At 59.2% G+C, this 12,242-nt stretch overlaps 1 protein-coding gene across 1 annotated transcript; it reads left to right on the top strand.

The window, feature by feature from the left end:
• The first annotated feature begins 2,186 nt into the window (after positions 1-2,186).
• RP1L1 (RP1 like 1) lies at positions 2,187-11,944 on the top strand. The gene is made up of 4 exons (XM_065908421.1): positions 2,187-2,783; positions 3,381-3,522; positions 5,190-10,958; positions 11,061-11,944. Exons 1-4 carry the CDS (start codon positions 2,187-2,189, stop codon positions 11,942-11,944), a joined length of 7,392 nt encoding a protein of 2,463 aa, XP_065764493.1.
• The last annotated feature ends 298 nt before the right edge of the window (positions 11,945-12,242 follow it).

Below are 12,242 nucleotides of genomic sequence, written 5' to 3' on the forward strand. Positions count from 1 at the left end.
GCCCAGCATAGAGGCTGGCACAGAACAGAAGCTCAAAAATCTTTGTTGGGTACACAGATGAGTGAATGAAGGAGTGACTGAATGAATGAATATCCTGGCGGGGATACTTTGAAGGTGAAAGAATCAAAAGTTCATTGTCTCTTTGAAAAAGAAAATTGATTGACTTCTCCCTTCCCTGTGGCTGAGGAGGAGGTGGCAGTTCTCAAGTGACTCATCACACAGGTGAAGCAGAGCCTGTTTGTTTCTGCCGGAGAGGCTGGAGAGTAAGAAGTTACCCCTAGAATTTTCTAGAGGAATGTCAGAGGAAAGGGGCTGTCGGCACTGGAGGGTACTGACCGCAACGTTGCCATGAGACTCTTGGGCCCGTCTTCTGGGAGCCGGCATGACCTCTGCCTTCACGGTCTCTCCCTCCCTACAGAGCTGCTGTTGGGAGGGGTTGAGGGCTGTCTATTCAGAAGTAGACTGGGAGGAGCAGTCCTTGGAGGTGGTGGGGACACTGGAGGACGTGGTGACACTGAAGGACAGAGTGACAGACTGCAGTGATCCTGGGGGCCTAGGGATGCCGGGGATGTGGTGATTATGGGGGGCCTAGGGATGCCGGGGATGTGGTGATTATGGGGGGCCTAGGGATGCCGGGGATGTGGTGATTATGGGGGGCCTAGGGATGCCGGGGATGTGGTGATTATGGGGGGCCTAGGGATGCCGGGGATGTGGTGACTATGGGGGGCATAGGGATGCTGGGGATGTGGTGATTATGGGGGGCATGGTGACTCTAAAGGATTCGGTGACACTGGGGGATGCAGTGCTGCTGGGGCACATGGCGACCCTAGGGGACACGATGACACTGGGGGACATGGTCCCATTGGGGACATGGAGACTGTAAGGATATAGTGAAAATAAAAGACACAGTGACACTGGAGGGACGGTGATGTGATACGGGGGGACAATGGCACGGGGAACACAGTGATGCCGGGGGACATGGTGGTGACTACAGGAGACATGGTGACCTTCCCCCTCTCAGCCCTGCAGTGGGGGCCAAGAAGGATGTTCACGGTCACACGTGAAGCCGCCAATCAAGCAGGAAGCCTGGTAGCCCTCCGGAAGGCATACCTGGCTGCTCCAGGGATGTGCTGGGTGGGGGGTGAGGGAAGCTGAGAAAGCAGCTTAGAGGGCTTAGCTGGGAGGGAGGAGGCTGAAGAAGCTAATTATAAAGTTTGTGCAGAGATGAGAGACGATTACAAGTGCTCTTATGCACCAAGATTTTGAAAATGAGAGCAGAGCTCTTTCCCCGAAGATGAATGGGGGTACGTGGTGAGTCAAGGTAAAAAGGAGATGTGGCCGCTGGCTAGGCCGTGAGTGAGGAGAGATGGCTGCGGCAGGGGAGCCTGTGGTCACCGCCGTGTGCATGGCAGCGTAGGTCCTGCTAGGTCTGAATCCACGTAATCAGGGGAGACCCCTCACTGGGTCCTGACTGTGTGCATGGCGGTGATTGGCAGACCTGGGCTCTGTGGGCAGCTTGTGAAGTGTGGGTGTCATCAATCACTAGTATTTCTCGGGTCCCTGCTGTCTCAAGCAGGGGGCTGCATGCCCTGAGGGTTATAGGTTCTGTGCCCTATGCCTTTGGGCTACTGATGCTTGCTTTGTATTCGTAAATCCATTGAATTGTGTTGGGCAGATGAATACGGCTGCATTTTACCAAAATGAGGACTAGTCATCAACCTCTTGGGTCACACAGGCCATAAGTGGAAGGTGGGGGGATGGGATTTTAACTCATATCTTCTGATGCCAAACCTTTGCTCTTCCTTCTACTCATCAAAGGGCTTTCTGGGTGGCTCAGTGGTAAAGAATCTGCTAGCAATGCAGGAAATGCAAGAGACATGGTTTGATCCTTGGGTCAGGAAGATCCCCTGGAGAAGGTAACCCACTCCAGTGTTCTTGCCTGGGAAATCCCATGGACAGAGGAGCCTGGCGGGCTACAGTCCCTGGGGTCGTACAGAGTCAGACATGCCTGAGCAGGGGTAGCTGCTCATCAGAATGAACGAACCCCTACAAGACGGGGTGGGGCAGATTTGGGGTGGGAAGGGAGCACCTCTGTGCCAACGCCAGGAGGAGACGCGCAGACCCTCGGGTTGCTCTCTGACTTTCCTCTTTCTCCGATCCCTTTCAGCTGCCTGGTCCTCCCCACCATGAACAGCACTCCGAGGGATGCCCGGGGCCCCGGCCACCGCGAGTGCCTCCTGCCTTCTGTGACCCGGACCCCCTCTGTCACCCAGGTCACGCCAGCCAAGAAGATAACCTTCCTCAAGCGAGGGGATCCCCGGTTTGCTGGGGTCCGCCTGGCCGTTCACCAGCGCGCCTTCAGGAGCTTTGGGGCCCTGATGGACGAGCTCTCTCAGCGGGTACCGCTCTCCTTTGGGGTGCGGTCGGTCACCACACCCCGGGGCCTGCATGGCCTCAGCGCTCTGGAGCAGCTGCAGGATGGTGGCTGCTATCTCTGCTCCGATAAGAAGCCCCCCAAAACCCCCGGCGAGCTGGGCCAGCCCCGGGGGAGAAGCCATTCCGCTCAGCAGTCGAGGGAATTCGAGGCACCGGGAACAGCCTCTACCTGCAAAGGTCTCAAAGCCTCGAGGAGGATCACGCTGGTTAAGAATGGGGACCCTCGGCTCCAGCAGACTGTGGTGCTCAGCCACAGAAACACCAGGAGCCTGATGGCCTTTCTCAGCAAGGCGTCGGACCTACTGCGCTTTCCCGTGAAGCATGTGTATACAACCAGTGGGAAAAGGGTAGGCTGTCCAGGATACCGTTTCCTTAAAAAGTTGTCCGGATCTCAGCTCGAAACACTTAGATGGAACTGGGCAGTCATTCCTTTAAAAGAGGCACTGACACAATTGTGTGTGTGTGTGTGTGTGTGTGTTAGTTGCTCAGTCGTGTCTGATTCTTTGTGACCCCGTGGACTGTCACCCACCAGGCTCCTCTGTCCAAGGGGCAAGAATACTGGAGTGAGTTGCCATTTCCTCCTCCAGGGTATCTGCCCAATCCAGGTATCAAACTCAGGTCTCCTGCATTGCAGGCAGATTCTTTACTGTCTGAGCCACCAGGGAAGCCGTCAGACCCCGCTGATACTGGGTATAAAATAGACAACAGTGAGGACCTGCTGCTCAGCGCAGGGAACTCTGCGCAGTGCTCTGTGGGGACCGGACTGGGAAGGAACTCAGGACAGAGGATGTGCATGTATTATGGGATTCCCAGGTGGCTCAGGGGTAAAGAATCCGCCCGCCAAGCAGGAGACATGGGTTCGGTCCCTCCCTCTAGCTGTGCTTTGCCGGGTGGAAGGGGGTCCTGCAGACCAGGCCTCCTGACTCCACACTCTCCTTCGCCAGCTGGACTCTCTGAAGGCTCTGCTGCGAAGCCCCTCCGTGCTGGTGTGCGCCGGTCTCGAGCCCTTCAGACCTCTGGCGATGGAAGATATCAGAAGAAAAGGAAGTGAACTTTCATCTGGGCAGACTTCAAGGAACAAAAGTGGTGAGTTGGGTCTGGAGGATGCCCAGTTTACTTGTACTGGATGGTGGTTCAGGAGGATCGGGCAGATATCCCTTCTAGATAATTTGGGAAACGTGCCTTTGGTCCCACACCTGGGGCATCTCAGATCTCTAGGGGTCTCTCTTGCCCCTTCCCCCTTCTCATCACGTTAACTGAGCCGGACAGTTGACTGGGATAGGAGAGAGGGGAGTCTGGTATTTAAAGAGAGCAGAATTAAGAGACCTTGAGCTCTAAGATTTTAGGATCTAAAATAAACTTTTATTAAGGACCACAGTGGGTATAACATTATGGACACAGTGAATCATGGGTATGTGGCATTTGCATCTTTCAAGAGTTATGACTCTTAGGCAACAGTGGGGATCAAACAGACCAAAGAAACAAATGATAACCACAGATCATCTATCCATCCATCAATCTATGCAGCCAGTCATATACCCATCCAAAAAGTCTATGTGCCAGAGGTAGTCTTTGTTATTAAAAAAAAAAATTTAAAGCACAATCAACAAGTGCAGAGAAAAATTTCAGCAAAATTATTGGAATTACTATGGGCAAATTTTGGTGAATAAGCAAAATAATACCCTTTGTGAAAAGCTATTAAGAGAATGTCAACAATGGTTTCTGTGATTGCCCCTGCCAAGTTCTGGACAGAGACCTGTCAATCCCAGCCACTCCTCTGGAGGAGCCCTCAGCCTCACTTGATGCTTAAGGAGGGGCAGAGCTTGGCAAACCTTCTCCTACCCAGCTGGACTCAAGAGAATCTGCTCTGTTGGCCGTAGGCTCAGCCTCCGCCAGCCACTCCCTCTTTGCCAAGTGTTAGCTCAGGAGATAAAATGAGAAAGTACTAGGGGTTTCCTTCTTTCTCAGGGTCACATCTTTCTATCCCCAGTGGCCCCCTCTTTTTGTCTTTTTCATGCTGAGGGGCAAGTTTAGTTATCACGTGTGTAGGCCCTTCCTTGCCATCATTTATCAACCCCAAAACTTGATGAGTGTTAAGATGATAAATGATAAATCACCACTAGTAATTGCAAAGCATCTTACAGTTATACAATCAGGGGTGAATGCAGCAACCTACTGATTTTATTTCCTGCCCTGGGGGTGGGTGTGAAGAGGGCTAGAAGTTAACTCAGGGCACTGATGCTCTACAGCCCACACTACTGTCTATGAAGAACCTACTCTGTGCCGGCAACTCTGAGGAAGTCTTATATGCACTGCCTCGCATCCTCAAAACAAACCTACCATATAAATCTATTACTTTTACAGTTCAGGAAAGAGGCTCTGCCAAAGCTTACACAGCTAGGAAGTGGCAGGGTTGAGATTGAACTCGGACTTCAAGTTCATCTCACTTGGCTATACTGGTTCACCTCCTGGGAACTCTGCAAAGATTCATTCTAGAGTGGTTTCTGTCCTAACTGCTGGTTCGGGAGGTGGCAGGGGTATGCGGTATCCTTGCCTGGAGAATCCCATGGACAGTGGAGCCTGGTGGGCTACAGTCCCTGCGGTCGTAAAGAGTCAGACACAACTGAGATGGGAGCGTACAGAGAGGCATGTACAGGCTGTGAAAGGCTCATGACCTTGACTCTTCTGCCCTGAAGCCCCACCTGCAGCTCATGATCTTTCTCTCTTTTCTCTTGCTCATCACTGTGCGCCAGGGAGCTGGGGGCCCAAGGCCAAACAGAGCGTGATCCATGCACGTTCCAGGCTGGAGAACAGGTCACGGCAGTTCTCCCTGATGTCGGAGAGGTCGGGGCTCAGCGACCCCACGGTCTGCCCACATCGAGCCTGCATGTGCCCTGCCCCCGACAGGCACCCTCTGAACACTCCTGCCCGGCTCGGCCCCTTGGTGGCAGGTGAAGACATCGAGAAGAACGTGAGCGTGAATGAGGATGGCAGCCTATCGGTAGAGATGAAAGTCCGCTTCCACCTGCTGGGGGAGGACCCGCTTCTGTGGTCCAGGAGGCTCGGGGGGGCCAGCACCCTCACCGTGACCTGTGGGGAGGGCCCCGACGCTGGGGAGGAGGATCTCCTTGGCTGTGTGTGGAAGGGCCACTCTGGGGACCCCTCAGAGCCTGGAGCACAGGGGCTGGGGCCCTGCGAGGCGGGAGGGGTGGGAGCCTTTGACCAAGGCCAGCGGCAGCCAGGGTCCAGTTACGAGATCTGGATGAATCCCCTGTACACCTCCCAGAGAGAGTGGTCGGCCTCTCGGTGGAGGTCTGGGCTGACCCAGAACTCCCACTCCAGGGCCCCCAGGAGCCAAAGGATCGCCAGCAGGAAAAGAGGGAACAAGGACAGGGTCAGCCCTGCCTCCAGTGACAGACCCCCTGGAGGCTCTGAGCCAAACTCCTCCTGCTGCTCTGGGTCCCTGGAGGATGCTGTGGCCTCAGGGGCTGGTGAAGGCAGAGGCGAGGGAGCAGCGCTGGGCCGCAGGGACCATGATGGTTGCCTGAAACCCAGGACCCATGGCCTGACAGATGCTCTTCCTGACTCCTCCGAGAGTGCTGGGTCTCAAGAGGAGTGCAGCGAAAGGGACAAGCTGTCCCAGGGCCGCCCCAGCAAGACTTCCCGGAGGGTCACCCAGCAGGGAGTTCCGGGTTCCCCCACTGTGAACCCCTCATCTATAGGGAACGAGGACCCACAGGCAGAGGCGATCGGACAGGGAGTGGGGCACCCCCAGGCCAGAAATAGGTCTAGGGTGAGGCCACGCTCGGCTCGGGGCCCGGCTGGTTCCGGGGATGATGCGGGAGGCTACACCCCATCTTCTGCCTGTGCCTCAGCCCTGGACAGGAGCAGAAAGCAGGAGAGCAGAGCCAGCGCCCTGTCCTCGCCCAGCATTTCTGTCCTCAGCCGAGGGGCCCAGAGGGCCCGCCCCAGGCAGCAGCACAACCCAAAGGACATGCACTGCCCGCTCGACCCGCCTGTGTCCCGGCCAACGCCACGGCCGTCCGGCAGAGACAGGGCCCACCCACACGGCCCCCCGCCCAGCCTTTCTGAAAGCCCGCAGGGCACCTGGAACCTGGCCTCCCGGGACCCAGGGGCACCCTTCTCGGCCTCTCGTTATTCCCCGGACACACGCGGGCTAAGCAGCATCCCTATTACCCCTGGGAGCAATTCTGACTGTGTTTCCAATTTCTACCTCCCCAATTCCCCCTCTGCTGAGACCGAAGTGGGCCCTGAGTTCAGGCCGTGCTCACCGGCTCCCACACCTTCAGACACATCTGGCCCGTTCAGTGCCCCAGCTGATGGCCTGGGAGAAAAGACTGGGGGTGACAGATTCCAGCCTTCCTGGCCCTTGGTCCTGCCAGCCGGGTGGCCTGAGGGAGGGAGGCTGGGAGCACACTGGGCCAGCAGCTGTTCACACCTGGGTACACCCTTGGCTCGGGGGTCCTCCTGTGGGACGATGCGGATGATGCCAGCCCCACAGCCACAGGGCGGCCAGGGCCCCTCCTCCAAGGCCTGCTGGCTGTGCAGCAGGTACTGTCCCACACCCCCCAGGACACGGCCCTCGGGCAAGAGGCATCCTTCAGGCTGCCGCAGCGAGGGTGACCGCAGCGCTGATGGGGAGCCTGGTGGGGGCAAGGTGGGGGAGGAAAAGTCGGATGCGTGGCATCCACGGCCCCCTGGCTCTCAGGGAGCAGCCTCGGGGAGAGCAGTCAGAGCTGTGAGAAGGAGCAGCCCTCGCAGTGGTCCCCAGCTCCAGAGAATGGCCCAGGGGAAGCTCTCAGGCAGAGGAGGAGGCCAGGAGGAGCGAGAGGAAGGTGGCGGCGAGCTGCTGAGAGCTCTTCCCCGAGCCTCCCCGGATGCTGTGGTCCGTGCGTGGCTGAGCAACATCCCGGAGGAGACCATGAAACACGAGCTGGAGGACAAGGGCGAGGATGTGGTCGGGCATGACCTGGAAGGCCCTCAAGAGGACCCTGTGGGCAAACATTCCCCAGATGGCCCGGAAGGATCAGTTTGGGCCGGACAACTGCCCCTGGAACAGGCAGCCAGTGAGGAAGCAGAACCAGAGGAAGTCTTTCCAGTGGCTAGCCGTGCTAGTCCCAAGTCAGCAGAGGGTCTGCCTTGCCGTGGAGTGTCAGAAACCCCTCCGGAGGCTGGAACCAGCAAAGGAGTGGCTGTGAACGGTGGGAGGGGCCAGCGCGTGCTTCCCAGTAGGGTCTCCACCTCCTTACAGATCATGAAGGCGCTGATGGGGTCCCGGCCAGGCCGGCCCAGCAGTCTGCCTGAAGTGTCCCACTCAGAGGGCAGGAGGCTCAGCCGCTCAGCCCAGGCCCTCATCACCTGTCTCGCCAGACTCCACTTCTTTGATGATGATGATCTTGGGTCTCCCGCTAGCAAAGTGAGGTTCACAGACTCCCCTCGGTACCAGCAGCTCCTAAGTACCTTCCAGGCCCTGTGGCCAGGGAGTGGACTCAGGAACAGTGAGCTGGAATCGGACCTCCGGGAGCTTGGCTGGCGCCAGGCCCTGCCAGCCCTCGGGCCCCACGTTGCAACCGAGGACTTCAGGCCCACGTCCTCCTCTGGGGTGGATGTCGGCAGTGGCTCTGGAGGCTCGGGGGAGGGCAGTGGACCCTGTACCATGGACTGCAGCCTGGTATCCGAGAAGATGGAGCTGCCCTTGAGCATCTCCTGCCAGGGGCCTGATTCCAAAACCTCGGTGAATCCAGCAGTTCCAGGAAACCGACCGCTGAGTAGTAATGAGGCTGAGGGTGCTGCCAGTGAGGACAGGGCAGAAAAAAATGGCAGAGAACAGATGCTGGGTAGTGACCCGGACCAAGGAGATAAAAACACAATGGAGGAAGAGGGGGTACAATTAGAGGAAATAAAAGAAGGAAAAGAAAGAGCAGAATTGCAAGTAGAGGGTGTCAGAGGGTTTCTGGAAGAGGAAGGAATCATGGAACTAGAATTGTCAGGGGCAGGCTCTCAGGATGGGGCAGGTGTCTGGGAAAATAAGAGCCTGCATGAAGAGGAGCCAGGAGACCCCACTGCCGTTGCCACGCAGAGCCCATCAGGGAGGAGATGGAGCCCGACAGAGCCCCCCAGAAGCCTCAGTAGGAGTAAAAGTGGCCCCAAAGCTGAGCCCCCTTTGGAGAAGTTGCTCGGAGCAGCTGAGCCTGGCTGTGGGCAAACCCTGGACAAGCTCACCCAGGGGGCTGGTGAGACGGGCACTTGCAAGGCCCGCAGGGGGTCTCTGATCTCTGACCCCATGTGGGTGTCCAAGTTGTTGAAGAAGATGGAGAAGACCTTCATGGACCACCTCGCCACTGCCACAGCCGAGCTCTGCACCCGCTGGGGCCTGCAGGGCGAACCCCTGCTGGATCAGATGGTGGCCGAGCTGCAGCGGGACGTGAACCAGCGGCTCCAGGACAGCGTGGAGAAGGAGCTTCTCAAGGTCCAGAACTGGGCAGGGGGCGCGGGCGCGGGGCCGCCCAGGGAAGCCCTCCGCTGGGAGGCGTCCCTGCAGACAGAGCAGCGCAGGCGGCGCCTCCAGGCCCTGCGCAACCTCTCGCCCTTCTCTGAGCAAACGCGGGGCCGGGGGCCCCCCTCCTTCTCCCTGGAGGACCTGCCGGTCTTCAGAGGCGCCCTGGGGTCCCAACTTGGGGTAGAGGCCAAGGGGGAGGAGTTCTGTCCCTGCGAGGCCTGCGTGAGGAGGAAAATGGTTCCCGCACCCCCAGTGGATGCTGTGGGGTCAGCCAGCGCGCCCATCAGAAAGGCCTTCGACCTGCAACACATTCTGCAGAAGAAGAAAGGAGGGTGTGCTGACGGGGAGACAGCGGAGGTGGCCCCCGCTGTGGAGAGGGAGGCAGAGCCCCTTCACAGGGACCCCTCGAGGACAGGCACTGTCCGGGGAGCTGATGGAGACCCTGAGCCGGGATCAGGCCAGGGCCTCGGCAAGGATGAGGACCCCTGGGGGACAGAGGAGGAAGCGGGTGCTCAGGGGAAGGAGGGGCAAACAGAGCCCTATGTGGGCAGCGACCCCTGGGAGGGGCTGGGGAGGGGGGAGCAGGGCATGGGCGGTGAAGAAGGAGACCTGGAGGCGGGCTGTGGGGCTGAGGACACTGAGGAGGCTCATGCCCGGGGAGGAGGTGGCCCGGGTCCAGGAGGACAAGAGGCTGGTGCTGGAACAACAGAGGCCCGGGAGGCTGCAAGGGAGAAGGGGTCAGAGACAGGAGGAGGATGTGGAGGGGACGAAGAAGGGGGCCCTCAGGTTGGCCTGGGACATGGCCAGTCCCGTGAGGCTTCTGGAGACAGGAGCCCTTCCCCAGGGGCAGACCCGCCCCAACAGAGGTCAGGCCCCAGGTCAGGCCTCTCGTCCTTCAGCACGTCCTCTCTGGGGAATTGCTCTCTGCTCTCTCAGAAAGGCTCCGAAGATGAGCCGTGGGACAGATGCATGAGGAGCATTGAAGACCAGGCCACAGACATCCCTGATCCAGAGAGAAAAGTCACAGGCATGTATCCAGAAAGCTCCGCTTCTGAGCAAGAAGGGGCCCCATCATGTTCCAGAACTCCAGAGCGAGGGACAGGGGAAGGTCTGAGTTCAGAACAGAGTAAAGAGGGAGGTCTGGCTTCAGAGCAGGAGATAGAGGAGGGCCAAGCTCCAGAGCAGGAGGGAGAGGAGTGCCCAGCTCCAGAAGAGGGAGAGAAGTGCCCAGCTCCAGAGCAGGAGGGAGAGGAGGGCCTGGCTCCAGAAGAGGGAGAGGAGGGCCCGGCTCCAGAAGAGGGTGAGGGGGGCCCGGCTCCAGAGCAGGAGGGAGAGGAGGGCCCGGCTCCAGAGCAGGAGGGAGATGAGGGCCCAGCTCCAGAAGAGGGAGAGAAGTGCCCAGCTCCAGAGCAGGAGGGAGAGGAGGGCCTGGCTCCAGAAGAGGGAGAGGAGGGCCCGGCTCCAGAGCAGGACGAAGAGGAGGGCCCGGCTCCAGAGCAGGAGGGAGAGGAGTGCCCAGCTCCAGAAGAGGGAGAGAAGTGCCCAGCTCCAGAGCAGGAGGGAGAGGAGGGCCTGGCTCCAGAAGAGGGAGAGGAGGGCCCGGCTCCAGAGCAGGAGGGAGAGGAGGGCCCGGCTCCAGAAGAGGGGGAGGGGGGCCTGGCTCCAGAGCAGGAGGGAGAGGAGGGCCCGGCTCCAGAGCAGGAGGGAGATGAGGGCCCAGCTCCAGAAGAGGGAGAGAAGTGCCCAGCTCCAGAGCAGGAGGGAGAGGAGGGCCTGGCTCCAGAAGAGGGAGAGGAGGGCCCGGCTCCAGAGCAGGACGAAGAGGAGGGCCTGGCTCCAGAGCAGGAGGAAGAGGAGGGCCCGGCTCCAGAGCAGGAGGGAGAGGAGGGCCCGGCTTCAGAGCAGGAGGGAGAGGAGTGCCCAGCTCCAGAAGAGGGAGAGAAGTGCCCAGCTCCAGAGCAGGAGGGAGAGGAGGGCCTGGCTCCAGAAGAGGGAGAGGAGGGCCCGGCTCCAGAGCAGGAGGGAGAGGAGGGCCTGGCTCCAGAGCAGGAGGAAGAGGAGGGCCCGGCTCCAGAGCAGGAGGGAGAGGAGGGCCCGGCTTCAGAGCAGGAGGGAGAGGAGGGCCCAGCTCCAGAAGAGGGAGAGGAGAGCCTGGCTCCAGAAGAGGGAGAGGAGGGCCCGGCTCCAGAAGAGGGGGAGGAGTGCCCAGCTCCAGAGCAGGAGGAAGAGGAGGGCCTGGCTCCAGAGCAGGAGGAAGAGGAGGGCCCGGCTCCAGAGCAGGAGGAAGAGAAGGGCCCGGCTTCAGAGCAGGAGGGAGAGGAGGGCCCAGCTCCAGAAGAGGGAGAGGAGGGCCCGGCTCCAGAAGAGGGGGAGGAGGGCTCAGCTCCAGAGCAGGAGGAAGAGGAGGGCCCGGCTCCAGAAGAGGGAGAGGAGTGCCCAGCTCCAGAGCAGGAAGGAGAGGAGGGCCCAGCTCCAGAGCAGGAGGAAGAGGAGGGCCCGGTTCCAGAGCAGGAGGGAGAGGAGGGCCTGGCTCCAGAGCAGGAGGGAGAGGAGGGCCCGGTTCCAGAGCAGGAGGGAGAGGAGAGCCCGGCTCCAGAAGAGGGAGAGGAGGGCCCGGCTCCAGAGCAGGAGACAGAGGAGGGCTCGGCTCCAGAGCAGGAGGAAGAGGAGGACCCGGCTCCAGAAGAGGGAGAGGAGGGCCCGGCTCCAGAGCAGGAGGGAGATGAGGGTCCAGCTCCAGAAGAGGGAGAGGAGGGCCCGGCTCCAGAGCAGGAGGGAGAGGAGGGCCCAGCTCCAGAAGAGGGAGATGAGGGCCCGGGTCCAGAGCAGGAGGAAGAGGAGGGCCCGGCTCCAGAGCAGGAGACAAAGGAAGGCTCTGACTTAGAAGCCAAAAAAGTAGTGAAACATCTGGCTTCCACAGAAACGAGGTTTAGAAACCTCCCCATGGACCAGACAGATGGCTTTGACGAAGATGACTTAGATTTCTAGAGAACTACCTAGGAGACAGTCCTGAATCAGAAGTTCAATCCACTGGAGATGCACAAAGGACACAGGCAAAAACCAAGGACTTGCCAAGGATACGGCCAGCCCTCACTGCCCTGGGTTCTAAATTCTGAGGCCCCATCAACCCGTCCACCCACCAAGTGAGGGAGGGTCTCAGATCTGCCCAGTTATCAGAAGTCAGCTCCCCTCCATATGCCTGCTGAACCCCAGAGGATGGAACTGGTTGGCTGTGGTTCAGGAGAGGTTTTGTTTGTGTTTGTTTTTTACCAGCTTGAGTTTCCCT

This window comes from Muntiacus reevesi, chromosome 17, assembly GCF_963930625.1.
Source record: "Muntiacus reevesi chromosome 17, mMunRee1.1, whole genome shotgun sequence".
Classification (NCBI taxonomy): Eukaryota; Metazoa; Chordata; class Mammalia; order Artiodactyla; family Cervidae; genus Muntiacus; species Muntiacus reevesi.